We start from the raw sequence: 22,590 nt of genomic DNA on the forward strand, positions 1-22,590 counted from the left end.
GAGGACCCATGCCAAATCTTTTCAGTCTCCTGAGGGGGAATAGGTTTTGTCGTACCCTCTTCACGACTGTCTTGGTGTGCGTGGACCATGTTAGTTTGTTGGTGATGTGGACGCCAAGGAACTTGAAGCTCTCAACCTGCTCCACTACAGCCCCGTTGATAAGAATGGGGGCGTGCTCGGTCCTCCTTTTCCTGTAGTCCACAATCATCTCCTTTAGTCTTGGTTACGTTGAGGGATAGGTTGTTATTCTGGCACCACCCGGTCAGGTCTCTGACCTCCTCCCGATAGGCTGTCTCATCGTTGTCGGTGATCAGGCCTACCACTGTTGTCATCAGCAAACTTAATGATAGTGTTGGAGTCGTGCCTGGCCGTGCAGTCATGAGTGAACAGGAAGCACAGGAGGGGACTGAGCACGCACCCCTGAGGGGCCCCCGTGTTGATGATCAGCGTGGTGGATGTGTTGTTACCTACCCTTACCACCTGGTGGCAGCCCGTCAGGAAGTCCAGGATCCAGTTGCAGAGAGAGGTGTTTAGTCCCAGGGTCCTTAGCTTAGTGATGACCTTTGAGGGCACTATGGTGTTGAACGCTGAGCTGTAGTCAATGAATAGCATTCTCACATAGATGTTCCTTTTGTCCAGGTGTGAAAGGGCAGTGTGGAGTGCAATAAGGATTGCATCATCTGTGGATCTGTTGGTGCGGTATGCAAATTGGAGTGGGTCTAGGGTTTTTGGGATGATGGTGTTGCTGTGAGCCATGACCAGCCTTTCAAAGCATTTCATGGCTACATTTGTGAGTGCTAGTAGTCATTTAGGCAGGTTACCTTTGTGTTCTTGGGCACAGGGACTATGGTGGTCTGCTTGAAACATGTTGGTATTACAGACTCAGACATGGAGAGGTTGAAAATGTCAGTGAAGACACTTGCCAGTTGGTCAGCGCATGCTCAGAGTACACGTCCTGGTAATCCGTCTGGTCCTGCTGCCTTGTGAATGTTGACCTGTTTAAAGGTTTTACTCACATCAGCTGCGGCGAGCATGATCACACAGTTGTCCGGAATAGCTGATGCTCTCATGCATGTTTCAGTGTTACTTGCCTAGAAGTGAGCATAGAAGTTATTTAGCTCATCTGGTAGGCTTGTGTCACTGGGCAGCTCTCGGCTGTGCTTCCCTTTGTAGTCTGGAATAGTTTGCAAGCCCTGCCACATCCAATGAGCGTCGGAGCCGGTGTATTACGATTCGATCTTAGTCCTGTATTGACGCTTTGCCTGTTTGATGGTTCGTCGGAGGGCATAGTGGGATATTTTATAAGCTTCAGGGTTAGAGTCCCGCTTCTTGAAAGCGACAGCTCTACCCTTTAGCTCAGTGTGGATGTTGCCTGTAATCCATGGCTTCTGGTTGGGGTATGTACGTACGGTCACTGTGTGGACGACGTCCTCGATGCACTTATTGATAAAGCCAGTGACTGATGTGGTGTAGTCCTCAATGCCATCGGAAGAATCCCGGAACATATTTTTACCTTTGCCTCGATTCGGCAGTCTCATCCAGATCATCATGGCATTTGTAGTTCTTTATGATAGCCACATTAGCAGCTAATTAACGTTTCATTTTTGGGGGGTAAATACAGGCAAATATATATTGATAAAATCACCTTGTTCTTGAGAGATTTACATGGTTTTCAAAACGTCACGCCAGGATAAGCCTACACGAAACACAGCCCTTATTCCCCTTCTTTTAAGTGTTTCTAAAATTAATGGTGGAAAAACGATTGGAACCATTTCCCTGTTTGACCTTTTAGGTTTTATAGGTATTATGACTCATACTGTGGTACTCTATTATCACAACACATAGGTTGTAATAGGGCATTTTTTCCCCTGGCTTGGCTTCCCCAGGGATATTACCTACGCACCACGACTGCTGATGCTGAGTATCTTTTGGGATAAACAGGAAATTCCTACACAGCAGCCAAGTAATGCAATAGCTCAACAATATTCTCCTTTAGACAAAGGCACATTTGTCTACCCAACTGCTCCTAAACACAAGTAAAACTAAATGCATGCTCTTCAACCGATCGCTGCCTGCACCTGCCTGCCCATCCAGCATAACTTCTATGGACGGTTCTAACTTAGAATTTGTGGACAACTACAAATACCTAGGTGTCTGGTTAGACTGTAAACTCTCCTTCCAGACTCACATCAATCATCTCCAATCCAAAGTGAAATCTAGAATTGGCTTCCTATTTCGCAACAAAGCATCCTTCACTCATGCTGCCAAACATACCCTCGTAAAACTGACCATCCTACCAATCCTCGACTTCGGCGATGTCATTTACAAAATAGCCTCCAATACCCTACTCAACAAGCTGGATGCAGTCTATCACAGTGCCATCCGTTTTGTCACCAAAGCCCCATATACAACCCACCACTGCGACCTGTATGCTCTCGTTGGCTGGCCTTCACTTCATCATCGTCGCCAAACACATTGGCTCCAGGTCATCTACAAGACCCTGCTAGGTAAAGTCCCCCCTTATCTCCGCTCACTGGTCACCATAGCAGCACCCACCTGTAGCACGCGCTCCAGCAGGTATATCTCTCTGGTCACCCCTAAAGCCAACTCCTCCTTTGGTCGTCTCTCCTTCCAGTTCTCAGCTGCCAATGATTGGAACGAACTACAAAAATCTCTAAAACTGGAAACACTTATCTCCCTCACTAGCTTTAAGCACCAGCTGTCAGAGCAGCTCACAGATCTCTGCACCTGTACATAGCCCATCTTTAATTGAGCCCAAACTACTACCTTTTCCCCTACTGTATTTATTTATTTTATTTATTTTGCTCCTTTGCACCATATTATTTATATTTTAACTTTTAACTTTCTTCAAACTACAAATCTACCATTCCAGTGTTTTTTTCTTGCCATACTTTATTTACTTTGCCACCATGGCATTTTTTTGCCTTTACCTCCATTATCTCACATCATTTGCTCACATTGTATATAGTCTTATTTTTTTCTACTGCATCATTGATTGTATGTTGTTTTACTCCATGTGTAACTCTGTGTTTTTGTATGTTGTCGAACTGCTTTGCTTTATCTTGGCCAGGTCGCAATTGTAAATGAGAACCTGTTCTCAACTTGCCTACCTGGTTAAATAAAGGTGAAATAAAAATAAATAAATAAACATTTGTCCATGAAACCTTCTGCAAACATAGCCGCGGGAAGTAGGGGTGCTGAGGGTGTTGCAGCACTCCCTAAAAAAATAAAACACCCCAATGAACACTTGCAAAGCATGCTGGGTACTATTCTAATGAACCTATGAAACAAGGCCAATAATAATAATACCCAGTGTTCTTTGCCATTTTAATTTTTTACATTTGCATTTTGGTCATTTACCAGGCACTTTTATTCAGAGTGACTTACAGTCATTGCATTTAACAGAGGTAGATAAACAACTACATCACACAGTCTTAGCAAGTGAAACATTTTTTGTTACTGTTACTGAGAATGTTGTTATAGTGAAGGCGTCTAGTTGCAAATGTATTTTGTGTCTAAATTCCAAGTATTTGATGTAAATACTGGAATGGAATGTTCGTATCCGGTATAAAATTATCTGCTAAATGACTAAAATGTCAAATGTAAATGTTTTACATACAGATATACTACTGTATTTAATTATATAAAAATAACAAATATTTATATTGATGTCACAAATGTATCATTTGTACAGTTCTTTATCAACTTCTTCTGGATCGGTGTCCCTTCCACAGGATGGTTGAGCTAACATAGGCTAATGCGATTAGCATGAGGTTGTAAGTAACAAGAAAATTTCCCAGGACATAGACATATCTGATATTGGCAGAAATCTTAAATTCTTGTTAATCTAACTGCACTGTCCAATTTACAGTCACTTTTACAGTGAAAGAATACCATGCCATTGTTTGAGGAGAGTGCACAATTTTAAACATGAAAAGTTATTAATAAACAAATTAGGCACATTTGGGTAGTCTTGATACAACATTTTGAACAGAAGTGCAATGGTTCATTGGATCAGTCTAAAACTTTGCCTATAAACTGATGCTATCTAGTGGCCAAAATGTAAATTGCACCTGGACTGGAATAATACATTATGGCCTTTCTCTTGCATTTCAAAGATGATGGTACAAAAACAATTTAAAGAACGGTTGTTTTTTTCTTTGTATTATCTTTTACCAGATCTATTGTGCTATATTTGCCTACACTCCTTTCACATTTCCACAAACTTCAAAGTGTTTCCTTTCAAATGGTACCAAGAATATGCATATCCTTGCTTCAGGGCCTGAGCTACATTCAGTTAGATTTGGGTATGTCATTTTAGCCTAATTTTTTTTTTTAAAGGGGCGGATCCTTAAAAGCTAAAAAATGTAATTATTTGTTCCATTTGACTGTGTAAAACCCCAAATCTAGCAGTACTACTTCTCTGAGAGTGAGGCGGATATAGCATTTTGCAAAAAAAATTAAATAATTATTTGTCTCTCTGAAATGAAATCATCAAGTGACAGATTTTAAGCAAATAAATGCCTGTCATTAAATGCCATGCATGATTAGATAGCTTACCTTTTGACTGCATGCTACAAACTTGGCATGTTCCACCAGCTGTGCTCCTCTGTTGCCTACATTAGGCCATGTTTGTGCAATGAAAAAACATGACAATAATTTTACAGAACCATTGATAGTTTTTTGGGGAATATGTATGCAAACTTTGTACACTGGTGTGGTGGTGACCATAAAGCCATTTGAAAACAATTGAAAAGTATTAAAGACGCACTATACTGAAATCACTCCGCCATTTTCTGTTTAATAAAATTCTAATATTTTGCTTAATTTCAGTTTGTGACAAAACAAGCAAGTATAGTGTATAGAATCATTGTACCATCTAAACTGCTGTGAAATCAAAACAAAACAAAACAAAAATATTGTATTTTCAAGCTGTTTGAAGCTGGTGTACACAAGTGAGTGCGCGCTCATGCATGGAGCCCAACACTCAGCATTTCTGTCTGGACCTCTGCTGGGCTGTATCAGCTGCTCTAAGCTTCTGCTACACACAAACCCACCTGTGCTACCATTTGCATGCATGGCCATCATGCATTTGAAGAAGAGACTATATAAAATCTTGGCATATTAGTTTATTACAGTTTTTATTATAAATCACTTAAAAGCATTTAGTATTTTGTTGACAAATCTCAAGCAATGATCAAATCTCCAAATACATGTACAGGACTTATAACAATCTTCTACTCTTTGTACACTGATAGTACATCATCCTGAGCTCTTTATTGCAAAACCTTAAATACAAATGTCATCCGTCAGTGTATACAGTTTTGTTGAGAGGAAGTTCACACATTGTTTTCGATCAGGAGAAAACAAAGTGCCATTGCTGATGGTTTCCTTCAAACTGTAAATACAGTGGGAGAAAAGTTTAATTTGTTTACCAGTCCTAAATCATGTATGATGTAAAGCTAGACCTGCGCTTTAGTGGAGTTTTCTCAATGGACTTTCTAAAAAGCTCAGAGATACAGATAATTCTGTTGGGATAATGATATACATGTACCTGGGACACATTGAGGGTTCCTTACTTTTTCCTTCATGTGTATATATAGTAATACAACTTTATATATATAACTTTAATGCCTGACACCATTCCATAGTAGGCTATTCTGCATTCTCATTGCAAACAGTTTTTTAGTTGACATTACATTATGTCATGTCAACTTGTTTTGCTTAGTGAATAGCAGGTGCAAGAAATGCTTGCATTTGTTGTATTGCAATTTGCTAGCATGTTGTATTGAATGCTGATGACTGTAAATTGGATCTACGGCAGCATTGCGTGTGTGTGTGTCAAAGAGAGAGAGAGGCTATGTGCACGCTGGCCACAAAATGAGGTGGAAACTGAGCTGCACTTCCTAACCTCCTGCCAAAATGTATGACCATATTAGACACATATTTCCCTCAGATTAGACAGACCCACAAAGAATTTTAAAAAAAAATCTAATTTTGATAAACTCCCATATCTATTGGGTGAAATACCACAGTGTGCCATCATAGCAGCAATATTTGTGACCGGTTGCCACAAGAAAAGGGCAACCAGTGAAGAACAAACACCATTGTAAATACAACCCATATTTATTTATTTATGTTTGTTTATTTTCCCTTTTGTACTTTAACTATTGTCACATCATTATAACACTGTACATTGCCATAATATGACATTTGAAATGTCTAATCCTTTGAAACTTGTGAGTGTTATTATCTATTTCACTTGCTTTGGCAATGTACTCTTCGAATGCCAATAAAGCCCTTTTAATTTAATTGAATTGAGAGTGAGAGAGAGCGAGATTGGGAGGGGTGAGAGCCAAGGGGGGCGTGGGGGTGAGTGGGGCCATATATGCCATATATGGGCACGCCATCGACTCTGCCTTGCTATTGGCTGTTGGCCTTGTGCAGCTGCCTGTCAACAAGATGGCCTTCCTCTCCACGGATGTTCTGATTCCGATTATTTTGGTTGGTCAGAGAATGTACCGTAAAGGCCAGCCTGTGTCAGTTCTAAAAAGGTAGCCAGATGAACGAGGAAGAGTGTGAAACAGGCTCAGGATCAGTACAGGTTGTGTACAATCGAAAAACGGACAGCAGGCTTCGATGTTAACATTAGGTTGATATTAGAAAGTAAGTACTCTATTCTGCAGATAGCTAGCTACGTGGACACGTAACGCTAAAAGATAACCCGAGTCACCTGCAAAAATCCTTGCTAAATCGAATTCCTCGGTCGGTTGTGGAGAGGAAATCGGGCCTACGGCGGGGTGACTTGCTAGTGCTGTCATCCGCACTGTTGCAGGTCAAGAGCTTGCGGATCTACAGGTAAGATGACGAAAACATGAACAATTGCACTTTACGTTAGCAATTCTTAGCTGCATTTCAATGTCGTTAGCCAGTAACACAATATGGGTTCCATTGCAATTTTGTTTGGCAGCCTAGCCAGCACACAGTTACACGACACAACCCTTAACGTAGTTGGCTAACTGATATTAATTTTTACTTCAAAGACAGATATGGTGCCTATCAGTTAGCCGCGCCATAGCGAGTGTTTGTAACCATGTAACAACGAGATTGTTGTTGGCGTCTTGTGCTATAACGCGCTAACTAACTTAATGTTAGCTGGCTAGCCAACTAGGCTAACTTAGCTTAACGTTACCAATTTATCTAACTAGCAGCTAGGAAATGAAGTTGGTTAGCTAACGTTACTGTACCTAGTTAGCTAGTTGTGTTAGCTACCTAGCTAACATTAGCCAGCTAACGTTATTGTTTACTTTGGGGCCTGCACGTCAGGTAGTTGCTAGTTAGCATAATTGATTAGCATATAACTAACCTAATGTAAGCTAACATTAGTTAGCTAGTTAACCAAGGTACGGACCTAGGGGGTTAACTTAGTTAACGTTAGTTATAAGAATAACTAAACCATCTGGTTAAACCACAGCCAGGATTTCTGTTTTCGTCCTATTCCTAGCTAGCTATGTATCTAAGTTAGCTAGATTGCGCAATTATTGTTACATTTGTATCATGTATTTGGCCATTTCAACTGACTGTTTGGTTGATCATTGTTAGACAACTGAATAAGCACACATGGGGATGTCAATAATTAGTCATTGGCTACTCATGGTTACCCATGTAGACCACCTGTAAGTTACAACCTAATGGAAATGTTCCGTTAAATTCTGAAGGTGCTTTGTTTATAGCTAGAGTCCATGTCACCTGTACTTCCTCAGTGCAGTAACGTTAATCTGTTTCGTTTGTTTGATTTTTCAGCATCTTGATTCAGTATTGGCTAGGTGACCATGTTTTCCAAACACTCTGGTAAATATCTACTCTGAATTAAGATTCAAAGATGTCTGCAGAAACAATGGGGTGTCAGCTATGACACATGACATATTGACTTTGAAAACATCTATTTTGTTTATTGAACTACAGTATGTGAAGTGGATTTACAGCTGGTAACAGAATTTCATCATGTGTCCCTGATCTGCATAATTATGGATTTTTTTAATTTAACCAGGTAGGCAAGTTGAGAACAAGTTCTCATTTACAATTGCAACCTGACCAAGATAAAGCAAAGCAGTTTGACACATACAACAACACAGAGTTACACATGGAGTAAAACAAACATACAGTCAATAATACAGTAGAAAAATACGTCTATATACAATGTGAGCAAATGAGGTGAGATAAGGGAGGTACAGGCAAAAAAAAAAGGCCATGGTGGCGAAGTACATACAATATAGCAAGTAAAACACTGGAATGGTAGATTTGCAGTGGAAGAAAGTGCAAAGTAGAAATAATGGGGTGCAAAGGAGCAAAATAAATACAGTAGAGGTAGTTGTTTGGGCTAAATTATAGATGGGCTATGTACAGGTGCAGTAATCTGTGAGCTGCTCTGACAGCTGGTGCTTAAAGCTAGTGAGGGAGATAAGTGTCTCCAGTTTCAGAGATTTTTGTAGTTCGTTCCAGTCATTGGCAGCAGAGAACTGGAAGGAGAGGCAGCCGAAGGAGGAATTGGCTTTGGGGGTGACCAGAGAGATATACCTGCTGGAGCGCGTGCTACAGGTGGGTGCTGCTATGGTGACCAGCGAGCTGAGATAAGGGGGGACTTTACCTAGCAGGGTCTTGTAGATGGCCTAGAGCCAGTGGGTTTGGCGACGAGTATGAAGCGAGGGCCAGCCAACGAGAGCGTACAGGTCGCAGTGGTGGGTAGTATATGGGGCTTTGGTGACAAAACGGATGGCACTGTGATAGACTGCATCCAATTTATTGAGTAGGGTATTGGAGGCTATTTTGTAAATGACATCACCGAAGTTGAGGATTGGTAGGATGGTCAGTTTTACGAGGGTATGTTTGGCAGCATGAGTGAAGGATGCTTTGTTGCGAAATAGGAAGCCAATTCTAGATTTAACTTTGGATTGGAGATGTTTGATGTGAGTCTGGAAGGAGAGTTTACAGTCTAACCAGACACCTAGGTATTTGTAGTTGTCCACATATTCTAAGTCAGAACCGTCCAGAGTAGTGATGCTGGACGGGCGGGCAGGTGCAGGCAGCGATCGGTTGAAGAGCATGCATTTAGTTTTACTTGTATTTAAGAGCAGTTGGAGGCCACGGAAGGAGAGTTGTATGGCATTGAAGCTCGTCTGGAGGGTTGTTAACACAGTGTCCAAAGAAGGGCCAGAAGTATACAGAATGGTGTCATCTGCATAGAGGTGGATCAGAGACTCACCAGCAGCAAGAGCGACATCATTGATGTATACAGAGAAGCGAGTCGGCCCAAGAATTGAACCCTGTGGCACCCCCATAGAGACTGCCAGAGGCCCGGACAACAGGCCCTCCGATTTGACACACTGAACTCTATCAGAGAAGTAGTTGGTGAACCAGGCGAGGCAATCATTTCAGAAACCAAGACTATTGAGTCTGCCGATGATGATGTGGTGATTGACAGAGTCAAAAGCCTCAGCCAGGTCGATGAATTATGCTGCAGAGTATTGTTTCTTATCGATGGCAGTTAAGATATCGTTTAGGACCTTGAGCGTGGATGAGGTGCACCCATGACCAGCTCTGAAACCAGATTGCATAGCGGAGAAGGTGCGGTGGGATTCGAAATGGTCGGAAATCTGTTTGTTGACTTGGCTTTCGAAGACCTTAGAAAGGCAGCGTAAGATAGATATAGGTCTGTAGCAGTTTGGGTCAAGAGTGTCCCCCCCCTTTGAAGAGTGAGATGACCGCAGCTGCTTTACGATCTTTGGGAATCTCAGACGACATGAGCGGTTGAACAGGCTAGTAATAGGGGTTGCAACATTTTCGGCAGATAATTTTAGAAAGAAAGGGTCCAGATTGTCTAGCCCGGCTGATTTGTAGGGGTCTAGATTTTCCAGCTCTTTCAGAACATCAGCTGACTGTATTTGGGAGAAGGAGAAATGGGGAAGGCTTGGGCGAGTTGCTGTGGGGGGTGCAGTGCTGTTGACCGGGGTAGGGGTAGCCAGGTGGAAAGCATGGCCAGCCGTAGAAAAATGCTTATTGAAATTCTCAATTATAGTGGGTTTATTGGTAGTGACAGAGTGCAGTGCAGTGGGCAGCTGGGAGGATGTGCTCTTATTCTCCATGGACTTTACAGTATCCCAGAACTTTTTTGAGTTTGTGTTGCAGGAAGCAAGTTTCTGCTTGAAAAAGCTAGCCTTGGCTTTTCTAACTGCCTGTGTATATTGGTTTCTAACTTCCCTGAAAAGTTGCGCATCACGGGGGCTGTTCGATGCTAATGCAGAACGCCACAGGATGTTTGTGTTGGTTAAGGGCAGTCATGTCTGGAGAGAACCAAGGGCTCTATCTGTTCCTGGTTCTTATTTAAGATGGTGAGGAAGGCATTTAAAAAAAAAACAGGCATCCTCTACTGACGGGATGAGGTCAATATCCTTCCAAGATACCCGGGCCAGGTTGTTTTAGAAAGGCCTGCTCGCTGAAGTGTTTCAGGGAGCGTTTGACAGTGATGAGTGGAGGTCGTTTGACCGCTGGCCCATTACGGATGCAGGCAATGAGGCAGTGATCGCTGAGATCTTGGTTGAAAACAGCAGAGGTGTATTTAGAGGGCAAGTTGGTTAGGATGATATCTATGAGGGTGCCCGTGTTTACGGCTTTGGGGTGGTACCTGGTAGGTTCATTGATAATTTGTGAGATTGAGGGCATCAAGCTTAGATTGTAGGATGGGCTGCGGTGTTAAGCATTTCCCAGTTTAGGTCACCTAGCAGCACGAGCTCTGAAGACAGATGGGGGGGGCAATCAGTTCACATATGGTGTCCAGAGCACAGCTGGGGGCAGAGGGTGGTCTATAGCAGGCGGCAACAGTGAGAGACCTGTTTTTAGAGAGGTGGATTTTTAAAAGTAGAAGTTCAAATTGTTTGGGTACAGACCTTTATAGTAGGACAGCCTGCAGAGTTCTATCTCTGCAGTAGATTGCAACACCGCCCCCTTTGGCCGTTCTATCATGTCTGAAAATGTTGTAGTTAGGGATGGAGATTTGAGTTTTGGTCTTGCTAAACCGGGATTCAGACACGGCTAGGACATCCGTGTTGGCAGTGTGCTAAAGCAGTGAATAAAACAAACTTAGGGAGGAGGGTTCTAATGTTAACATGCATGAAACCAAGGATATTACGGTTACAGAAGTCAACAAATGAGAGCGCCTGGGGAATAGGAGTGGAGCTAGGCACTGCAGGGCCTGGATTCACCTCTACATTGCCAGAGGAGGAGTAGGATAAGGGTACGGCTAAAAGCTATGAGAATTGGTCGTCTAGGACGTCTGGAACAGAGAGTAAAAGGAGCAGGTTTCTGGGGGCGATAAAATAGCTTCGAGGTATAATGTAGAGACAAAGGTATGGTAGGATGTGAATACAGTGGAGGTAAACCTAGGCATTGAGTGATGATGAGAGAGATTCTCTTGAAACATCATTGAAACCAGGTGATGTCATCGCATGTGTGGGTGGTGGAACTGAAAGGTTGGATAAGGTATAATGAGTATGGCTAGAGGCTCTATAGTGAAATAAGCCAATAAACACTAACCAGAACAGCAATGGACAAGGCATATTGACATTAAGGAGAGGCATGCTTAGCAGAGTGATCATAAGGGTCCAGTGAGTAGTGAGGTTGGTTGGGGTCACTGCGATTGACAGCTAGCTGGGCCATGGGTAGCAAGCTGGCTCCGAAATAATTGATGTTTGCTCCGGGACCGACGTTAGCCAATAGTGACTCGGATAGCAGCTAGCTAGCTGCAGGATCGAGGTGTAAATGTCCAGAGCTTGCGGTAGAAATCCGGGGATATGGAGAGAAAATGGGTCCGGTATGCTCTGGTCTGAGTCGCGTTGTACAAAACTGGCAATAGCTTTTCGAGCTAAAGGATAGCTGATGACCGCCAACCGTGTGAACTGGCTAGCTTCTGTTGTGGATTTCAGATTTGAGGCAAATAAGATTTTTTTTTTAAACAATTGGTGAGGCGGGTTGCAGGAGAGTGTTTTGAAGTTGAGTTTTTAGAAAAAGATATGCGAAGAAATGTGTGTGTGTGTGTGTGTGTGTGTGTATATGTGTGTATATATATATATATATATATAATTACTGCTCAAAAAAATAAAGGGAACACTAAAATAACACATCCTAGATCTGAATGAATGAAATAATCTTATTAAATACTTTTTTCTTTACATAGTTGAATGTGCTGACAACAAAATCACACAAAAATAATCAATGGAAACCAATTTATCAACCCATGAAGGTTGATAAATTGACCCATTGATAAAGTGACCCATGAGTCACACAAAATTAAAGTGGAAAACCACACAGGCTGATCCAACTTTGATGTAATGTCCTTAAAACAAGTCAAAATGAGGCTCAGTAGTGTGTGGCCTCCACGTGCCTGTATGACCTCCCTACAACGCCTGGGCATGCTCCTGATGAGGTGGCGGATGGTCTCCTGAGGGATCTCCTCCCAGACCTGGACTAAAGCATCCGCCAACTCCTGGACAGTCTACGGTGCAACGTGGCGTTGGTGGATGGAGCGAGACATGATGTCCCAGATGTGTTCAATTGGATTCAGGTCTGGGGAACGGGCGGGCCAGTCCAAAGCATCAATGCCTTCCTCTTGCAGGAACTGCTGACACACTCCAGCCACATGAGGTCTAGCATTGTCTTGCATTAGGAGGAACCCAGGGCCAACCGCACCAGCATATGGTCTCACAAGGGGTCTGAGGATCTCATCTCGGTACCTAATGGCAGTCAGGCTACCTCTGGCGAGCACATGGAGGGCTGTGCGGCCCCCTAAAGAAATGCCACCCCACACCATGACTGACCCACCGCCAAACCGGTCATGCTGGAGGATGTTGCAGGTAGCAGAACGTTCTCCATGGCGTCTCCAGACTCTGTCACGTCTGTCACATGTGCTCAGTGTGAACCTGCTTTCATCTGTGAAGAGCACAGGGCGCCAGTGGTGAATTTGCCAATCTTGGTGTTCTCTGGCAAATGCCAAACGTCCTGCACGGTGTTGGGCTGTAAGCACAACCCCCACCTGTGGACGTCGGGCCCTCATACCACCCTCATGGAGTCTGTTTCTGACCGTTTGAGCAGACACATGCACATTTGTGGCCTGCTGGAGGTCATTTTGCAGGGCTCTGGCAGTGCTTCTCCTGCTCCTCCTTGCACAAAGGCGGAGGTAGCGGTCCTGCTGCTGGGTTGTTGCCCTCCTACGGCCTCCTCCACGTCTCCTGATGTACTGGCCTGTCTCCTGGTAGCGCCTCCATGCTCTGGACACTACGCTGACAGACACAGCAAACCTTCTTGCCACAGCTCGCATTGATGTGCCATCCTGGATGAGCTGCACTACCTGAGCCACTTGTGTGGGTTGTAGACTCCGTCTCATGCTAGCACTAGAGTGAAAGCACCGCCAGCATTCAAAAGTGACCAAAACATCAGCCAGGAAGCATAGGAACTGAGAAGTGGTCTGTGGTCACCACCTGCAGAACCACTCTTTTATTGGGGGTGTCTTGCTAATTGCCTATAATTTCCACCTGTTGTCTATTCCATTTGCACAACAGCATGTGACATTTATTGTCAATCAGTGTTGCTTCCTAAGTGGACAGTTTGATTTCACAGAAGTGTGATTGACTTGGAGTTACATTGTGTTGTTTAAGTGTTCCCTTTATTTTTTTGAGCAGTATATATAAATGCATACACACACACACACACACACGGGACAAGACAAGGACAAAGGACGTCTGACTGGTGCTGTTAAAGTGTTGTATCATAAATAGGCACACAAATGTAGAAATATGCAATATAGACCTTTGCATATTTTGGTATTATTCTACACACTGGCTATTTTTAAATATTTATTTATATAAATAAATGTAACTTTTATTTAACTAGACAAGTCAGTTAAGAACAAATTGTTATTTACAATGATGGCCTACACCAGCCAAACCCGGATGACGCTGGGGAAATTGTGCGCCACCCTATGGAACTCCCAATCACGGCCGGTTGTGATACAGCCTGGAATCAAACCAGGGTGTCTGTAGTGACACCTCAAGCACTCAAGACCAAATTTGTTTGGACCGGACCAAATCCGAATCAGTCATAGATGTCTGTTTCCCCTTTTCCCTCAGAACAGCTTCAATTTGTCGGGTCATGGACTCTACAAAGTGTCAAAACCATTCTGAAGGGATGTTTCGCCAATGTTTCCCACAGTCGTGTCAAGTTGGCTGGATGTCCTTTGGGTGGTAGACCATTTCTGATACACACGAGAAACTGTTGAGCGTGAAACTCAGCAGCGTTGCAGTTCTTGACACCAACCGGTGCGCCTGGCACCTACCACCATACCCCGTTCAAAGGCACTTCAATATTTTTGTCTTGCCCATTCACCCTCTGAATGGCACACATACACAAACCATGTCTCAAGACTTAAAATCCTTCTTTAACCTGCCTCTTCCCCCTTCATCTACAGATTGAAGTGGATTTAACAAGTGACATCAATAAGGGATCATAGCTTTCACCTGGTCCAGTCTGTCATGGAAAGTGCAAGTGTACTTCAGTAGAGTACAGTACATTTGTGTGCTTTACTGTGTACTGTACTGAACTGTACTTTAATAAAAAAAATGTTTTACCAAATCTGAACCAATCATGGATGTCGTTTTTGGGTCAAATCAAGGCTGGTCTGGACCGGACCAAAAATCAACATCTTTGGACGTTGAAATCAAGGCCGGGGGGACTGACCAAATTTCGAATACTTTTCAATGTCCATGGACGTCCGGTGTCAGTTGGTGCTCAGTGAGTAAGGAAGCTGATTACAGTAAATGGAAAGAGCAGGGGCTCATGGGTAGGTGTCAGTAGGTAGCCGGGAGAGGTGACATTAACTAGAGGGAGAGGGCTTGTCCAGGCTGTAGTCACACTTGCTTTGACCACCAAATGGTAGAAAGAGACAGAAAACCGTTGTGGAAGGAAGGACTGTAGCGGGTGACCCAACAGTGGTTTGTGACTGATTTCCCATTGTTGCCAATTCAATTGCAATAATTTGTAAAATAATTGTGTTTTTAATCACTTAATAATTCATAACCAAGTAGATATTAGTAAAATTGCTGATATGTAGGTCTACCTTTTACTTGTTACTTTTGTGAACTTTCATTATCCTCCCTCATGAGGAGAGAAATTGGAAAATATCTTAGGTATGTGGGTTTTTGTTAACAGAATAAAGGCACAGGGCAGTGTGTGTGTATGTTGATATTAGCTGGCAGGGGTCTTCACATCAACATGATTGTGTTTTGATGTGTTACTGATGCCTCTAAGACTTTTTCTGGTAAATGTTTTCTAAGGCCCCTTTTCCATCTGTTTGAATAGAGATCGAAGCCTTTGCTTAGTCCTAATATTTAGGATAGAAAATAGTTAAACTGTGTATATATGCCTTGATTTCTTAAATATAGCTTTCATTAGACACCATATTTATCATCCTATGAACTTGGTGGAGCTCAAGGGTCATTTTTACATTGAAATGCTCTTATTTTCTCAAAGACGAAAGAAGTAATCAAACTACAGGAAAAGCACATATGTTGTTCAACTGAGAACTAGGCCTATACATTTTTATCTTTGGTACTACAATCAGAAGTATGGGAATAGTGGAGCAATGGGGCATTGAAATGAGCTTTAGGCATCTTCATGATTCATCTTCACATGTAGGTCTATATTCAATAGTTAAATTCCAGGGATCATCCATTGACGCGCCTGCTTGGGTCAGCCTAAAATCCTCTCAGAATAGCCTGTGTATCAGTTTTGTATTGATAGGGTTTGTATTAAATGTTTACAGAAACTACACTTCACCATTTTGGCGACCACTGTCCTGGCCCTTACAACCAACACTATTTGAGTAAGGGGGTTGGTGATGAACTCTCTTGGTTGAAGCTAATTGGCGGAAAGAAACAGCCTGATGTAGAGCTATAGTTTAAAAGGAGTGCATCGATATCCATTGCAGTTCAGCACAGTGCTGTTCACTACCAGAGAAGCACAGCTGACAGACCAAACACTTCTATAGCCAGCTTCTCTGCCTAACCCTCATGACAAAGGCACTCTGAGTTCATTTTATCGGGGATGGGTGGAGTCCATTATTCTTGTAGACGAGCATCATCAGCCTCACCTTGGCCCGGGCTGCTGCTGTATTGTCCCTGCAGGCGCAGCCAAGGCGAGGGCCAGTGGCTGGAGTAATTTATCACCTCTGCATAGTCCACCATTCTCAAAGCCTCTGAAAGGAGAGGGAGGATATTGCTAGAGGCGAACGAGGGGCCTGTCTGAATTATCTGAGGAAAGCCTGGAATTAGGATTTTTGTTGAACAAGTGTTTTTCCCTGAAAGGTCCTTCCCTGCTTAGTATGCCTAAACTGTTTCTTCTCAATATTATATTTTCTCTGTGATAGAATAGGAATGACGTCGTGCTAAACATTCCTTCAATGCCTGAGACTATTCTAACGGTGGTATTTTAGTGGGCGCAGATAGAAACGCAAGTTGTGGACTTGAAATGTGTTCTGTGGCATGTGACAACCGTTGTTTTGTTTCTATACATTCCCTGTTAAACCTGGAGCATTCTGTTATGATGTGGAGCCTGCTGAATATGCTCCAGTAGAAAACTGGACTAATTGTTTGACTACATGATGGAGGAGTGAATCCTCCTGTATTTGTGTGTGTAGTTCAGCAGTCGGTCGGACAACTTGGGGAGCCAGTGAGAGACGAGCCGCTGGCACGGCACTCAGCTATTTCTGTACTGCTGCTTGGCATGGACAGGATTTGGAGGATTAGGCAAAAAAAGCTTAAAACCAGCCTTAATTTGCAGGAATTGTTTCAAATGAAGGGGAAAAACCTGTGCAATGATAATGCAGTTTTTATCAGCTGTCGGGGAATACAGATTTTTGGCAAAGTCTCGGCCGTGTTTTGGTGCATGGATATCACTATAATACAATAAAGGGTCTACTAGTCTCATGTCCTCATTTTGTGGACTCTGTCATCATTCAGGCTATTACTCATTACCTGTTGTTAAGCCAGTATAGATGTCTTTAAACATACTGCTTGTATTAGATGGTGTCTCCCTGCAGAGTTCAGCATTGTTTCAGCTGGTATGGAGACACGTGTAGAATAGAACCGCATACTGCATGCCGTTTTATTACCATTGTAGCATTTTACTACCACCATTTTAGCATTTTACTACCACCTGTTCATCAGCCGCCTTACTTCCTAAATAAATTGCAGGGGATATTGTGGGATAGCCTATTTAATGACAGCGATGACTACAGGATTGATTATAGCCACTGACTCCAGCTTCTGGGTGACTGCTGTCCCCCTTCATCTCTCCATCTTCTGAAGCAATGTTGGTGGCTCTAAATAGTAGATACTGGTCAATAGAGAGGGAATCTGACTGGAGCTAAATGAATCACTCACTGGCTGCCACTCACTGCCTGCTTCAGGAAGTGCCAGTGTTTGTTACAAAGATGGACAAACAGACTGACACTCACTGTCCCTGTTACGCCAACCAATCTTTTTATGTGGGGGGATAAAAACAGAGTGGGGTGGTGGCCCTGGAATGTACTTCATACGGGATGTAATCTGCAGGCTCTTAGCTGGAGCTGTGTGACTTATAAAGCCCTTAACCAACCCAAGAGTAGTTCTGTCCTCTGACGAGCGCACACACCGCCCGAGCAGCAAACTACTCAGTGTAGACATTCCTCTTCAGCCGAAGGTACGCCTTCTCATGCTTTCAACTGGCGACAAGTATATATCTATATCTAGCCTACGTTTGGCTGGTAAGGGTCACCTCAGGGGCCAAACAATAGTGTAACACTAGTGGTGTGTGTTTTTTTTTTTTTTTTTTTAGGGGACAGGGAAGTCCTGAGACTAGGCTCTCTTTTACAGATGAGCCCTGCATAAATACATCAAACACATACAATATACATAATAAGAAAAACAGACACATTTATCAACAGAGGTCTAAATGTCTTGTTGAAACAGTTTCGCACCACTTGTTCCTCTTAAGCACCCAGTGTCACATTTTTGGCAGGGTAACATGAAATGGCACGGGCACCCCGTGTAAACGGTTTTCCTGCAGGCCGCAGCCAAGGTCCTTTACTCTGCCTGGCAGGCAATATCAATTCCACTACTCTCCCCTTCTAAAAATAGACTAAGCATATGCTTTCCTTGTTCTTCCTCACCTCCTATTAGGCAGGTCCTCTTTTGAAGTGTCAGGATGGGAATCCATTTGCTGTTTTATTCCTCCCTTCATCTGCCCCAGACACAAGGCCCCGAAATGGAAGCCTTTAATTAGATTGAAAGCCTTCAAGGCGAGATAATTGACTAATTGAGTTTAGCTGTTGAGGCTGTCTGAAAGCACTAGTCATCCTGACTTCCTTGTGCACTGTGACTTGGTTTCTGAACCACCAAGAGGCTAGAAGCTGTCTTGCTGTAATGAATGGTTAGAAGGAGTGAAATTTGATCCAATGAGTGTCTCACACCCTTCCATAGAGGTTGCTTCTGTATTAGCATGTCACAGAATTAGACTAGGTGACTTAGGTACTTAGTACTAATGCAACATGTAGAATGCATGGTAAGAAATTGGCCCTCAAATTAGATTTTTAGATGTGTAATGTAATAAAATTTGATGAAGTGACATTACTCATGTTTGTCTCCCCCGGCTAGATGACCTATGATGGTGAATGTTGTGATACTGCTCTCTAACTCCTCTCTCTCCCTACAGATTGTATGCCCTCTTCCTGTGACGGTGCCTGCTGGCTCGCACAGAGAGAATGAGTGGTGTGGTGCACAGCAGATGCCCAGCCTAGACGCCGCCGATATGCTTCCCTCCGGCCCGTGATGGACCGAGACACCTTCTCCCACATCCGACTGTGGTGCCCACGCCCCTTTGGCACCTACTCCCAGAACAAGCCCCGAAGCACGGGTACGGGGGGCAGTGGGGCAGCGCCCTCCCTCTGCAAGGCTGACACTGCGGGGCGCACGTCGCTGGAGGCTGGGGGAGGCGTGGACGGCCAGGAGGAGGAGGATGCAGGCTCCGAGAACACTCCCCCAGACGCCGACCCGGCCTCGGCACCGCAGGCCCCCTCCACCCCTCCCGGCGCCACTCAGATGGAGGATGGGAGGGTGCTGCTGGACACCTGGTACGTCATCAAGCCGGGCAACACCAAGGAGAAGATTGCCTTCTTCGTGGCCCACCAGTTCAGTGGGGTGGGCCTGCCTCGACCCAGCGCCATAAAGGTGAAAGGGAACTGGGCCACGGACTGCACTAAGGCCAAGCGCAGGCGCCGCTGCTCCTCCTATGACCCCCCCGCCCGGGCCCAGGCCAACGTTATTCCCGCCCCCCCGCCCCCAGAGCCCTCCACCCTAGAGGACGTCCCCGGCGTGAGTGAGACTGACCTGCTGTCCGTGGCGGAGATGGTGGCCCTGGTGGAGCAGCGTACAGCCATGGCCCTGCAGGGCATGGTGGCCCAGGGACAGACTGCCCCAGAAGACCCCGAGCACACACTCCTGCGGGGCACAGTCTCTGACCCCAGCCCCATGGTGTTCCTGTCAGAGAGCCCTGACCCCTCGCATGGTGCCCTGGAGGAGGAGCAGCAGGAGTCCCGGCGTGTGGCTCAGGTCGTAGCCCACTTTGAGTCCCAACATCAACTCCTGGAGAACACACTGAGGCCCGCGTCGGGCCTGGACTCTCCCAGGGAGAGGGAGCGGAGCGGGGACTCTGGCAGCGCCGGGCCCACCCACGGCCGAGGCGAAGTTAGGATAGCCTTCCGGGTGTCCAGCCTGGATCCCCGCTCGCAGTCGGAGCCCGCAGGCCGGCCCCGCTGCATGTTCATGAGCTGTGGGGGAGGAGGGGGCCAGGCGAGGGCCCGGGCCAACGAGAAGATCACCTGTGATCTCTACCAGCTGGTCAGCCCCTCGTCACGTGACCCCAGCCTCCTGCTGGCCGGCTCTCCAAAAGCTGACCCCCATGGGGAGGGCCATACGGACCGGCCAGCCTCCAGCAGCCCGGACCCCAGCCAGGAGCTCGGCTCTGGGGAGAAGAAGCCTGTGGCCCGGGAGAGAGTGACTGGCTTCCACGTGGAGGTGGTGGTCACGGGTGCTGTGGACCAGTGTGTGTTCTATGGCAAGGACAGCACAGAGAATGTGCAAGAGGAGACGGTGTGTTTCGCCATGCCCAGTGGGGTCAGCCCTGCCGACGGCTCAGAGGACCCCCCTCCAGGCCAGCTGTTCTTCCTGCAGCCCCAAAGAGGGTCTGACGAGGACAGTGGCAGCAGCAGTGGAATGTGCTCTCTGGACTGCGCCAATAACAACAATCCTGCTGGGGATGCTGCTGACCGGCCGGAATCCCCCCTGGCCGGCGTGGAGGACTGCTCGGACCCCTCCCTGTGCCGTCTCTACCGCCACGTCTCTCACGACTTCCTGGAGATCCGCTTCCAGATCCAGCGGCTGCTGGAGCCTCGTCAGTACATGCTGCTACTGCCCGACCACATCATGGTCAACATCTTCAGCTACCTGCCCACCCGCTCGCTGGCCGCCCTCAAGTGCACCTGCTACGACTTCAAGGTTCTGATTGAGACGTACGGTGTGCCCGCCACCGACTCGCGCTGGAACCAGGACCCGCTGTACCGCGACGACCCCTGCAAGCAGTGCAAGCGGCAGTACGAACGGGGCGACGTGTCTCTCTGCCGCTGGCACCCCAAACCTTACCACCACGACCTGCCTTATGGACGCTCCTATTGGATGTGCTGCCGGCGCACAGACAAGGACACACCAGGCTGCTGCGTGGGGCTGCATGACAACAACTGGGTACTGCAGCCTTGCGAGCTGGTGCAGACCCGCGCTAAGAGGGAGGACGGGAGGTAAAGGGGCCCTTCCTGGGTCCCAGCACCCCTCTTACTCCCTCTAGACCCACTGCACCTGGTGGCACGCTACAGACCAGGGTTGGGGTCCTCTCCTGTGTTGTCAGCGCTCTCTCTGCTCGCTATCACCTTGTTCTTAGCAGTCGACTAGCTCCCTACTCGGTTGTTAGTACATGTGAAAACTGGACACCTGATGAGTGGGCCCATGTTGGTGGTATGGTGCTCTGTGTGCTGCATGAGGCCTGATGCTCAACGTTTCTGCCTATTGGTCAACTGACAGTCACGTCCTAGCCATGCTGTCAGTACTGGAGCTGACCCCAACCTTACTGACCAGAGACCCAGCCACTGAGGACTAACTGGCTGGCTCACAGAGGGAGTCTGTGAAAGTTTTTAAAGGTCCAATGCAGCTGTTTTTATCTCAATATCAAATCATTTCTGGGTAACAGTTAAGTACCTTCCTGTGATTGTGTTAAATTAAAATGGTCAAAAAGAAAAAATAGCATCTTGGCAAAGAGCATTTTCTTAAGCAAGAATTTTTGCTTGGACTGTCTGGGTCTGATTGGGGAGGGGAAAACTGAGAGCTAGCTGTTGTTGGCAGAGGTTTAACTCTTTCTTATTGGTGTATTAACTAGTGATGTCACCAGGTAGGCCAAAAATCCATCCCACCAAAACAGGCTGAAATTTCAGGTGGTGTTTTCAAACAGCTCTTACACTAAAAGGGCTTTAACTCGCATTTTCACAATTGCACAGTATAATTCCAACCTCAGTGTGAAAATGTATATAAAACACAGGAAATCATGTTTTTGACTGCACTGGGCCTTTAATGATTGAGACTTTTAACAGTGTGGGGGCAAGAGAAGGCAAATTGTCACTTTGCAAAGGTCTGGTGTCACTTTGTACAATGGTTTTGACTGCTTGATGTTTTTGTTTTTTGGTGTGTGAGCGAATGTTTGCTGTTTTTTGAGGACTATGTTCTCCCTCCTGCCTCTATTTTTTTGCCCCTCCCTCCCCACTAACCCCCAGTCCCAACTCCTTGCTAGTCGGCAGAGGGCAGTCTTTGCGTCAATGCGGGTGAAAAGAAACACTGACCATGGAACTCTTCACACCAGCTTCCAGCCTTAACCCCACTGGTCCCACTCACACTCCCTAAATCTGCAAAACCTTGACAAATACAGTATAGAGAACTTTGTTCACTTGACCCCTCTGACCGGGTATTGGGAGACCACTGTAGGTTTCAGATGTACAATGCTAATGGGAATATGTGCTTCTCAAATAAACAGAAATGATTAAAACTGGAATAAGACCCCTGACGTTTCTTTCTGCATGATGACTTGTTGGTAACCTGTTTGTATTTTGATAGGCCTACACTGTAGCAACTTCTAATTGAAAAATCTATTGATATAATTTAGCTTATTTATAGATTTGAAATTGTCTTGCATCAACTTGTGTCAAGTGGAGGACAGTGAGACTTGATATGCAATGGCATCATATGACCACTAGAGGGGAGAAGTGTATGCTAATGTTCAGGTTTAGCAAAGGAGTGTGGATTATTGGTTATCATACCCAGTTTCATAACTTGAATTGCATTTTTATAATGATAATATTACAAGAAAGGGACAAGGAAAAGTCCTACAAAG

General features: G+C 45.2%; 1 protein-coding gene across 2 annotated transcripts; it reads left to right on the forward strand.

Moving 5' to 3' along the window:
* The first annotated feature begins 6,462 nt into the window (after positions 1 to 6,462).
* On the forward strand, positions 6,463 to 22,251 carry LOC115206105 (F-box only protein 46). Of its 2 annotated transcripts, XM_029772700.1 has the most exons (3): positions 6,463 to 6,879; positions 7,825 to 7,872; positions 18,817 to 22,251. In XM_029772700.1, exon 3 carries the CDS (start codon positions 18,933 to 18,935, stop codon positions 20,955 to 20,957), a length of 2,025 nt encoding a protein of 674 aa, XP_029628560.1. In that variant the 5' UTR covers positions 6,463 to 6,879; positions 7,825 to 7,872; positions 18,817 to 18,932; the 3' UTR covers positions 20,958 to 22,251. The 2 variants fall into 2 exon arrangements, with proteins under 2 accessions (XP_029628560.1, XP_029628559.1); XM_029772699.1 differs by lacking the exon at positions 7,825 to 7,872.
* Positions 22,252 to 22,590: the final 339 nt, after the last annotated feature.

Source organism: Salmo trutta, chromosome 13 (genome assembly GCF_901001165.1).
Source record: "Salmo trutta chromosome 13, fSalTru1.1, whole genome shotgun sequence".
NCBI lineage: Eukaryota > Metazoa > Chordata > Actinopteri > Salmoniformes > Salmonidae > Salmo > Salmo trutta.

Excerpts from the sequence above, each read along its gene's own strand:
- LOC115206105 (XM_029772700.1), top strand. The coding sequence starts at position 18,933 with ATGGACCGAGACACCTTCTCCCACATCCGACTGTGGTGCCCACGCCCC.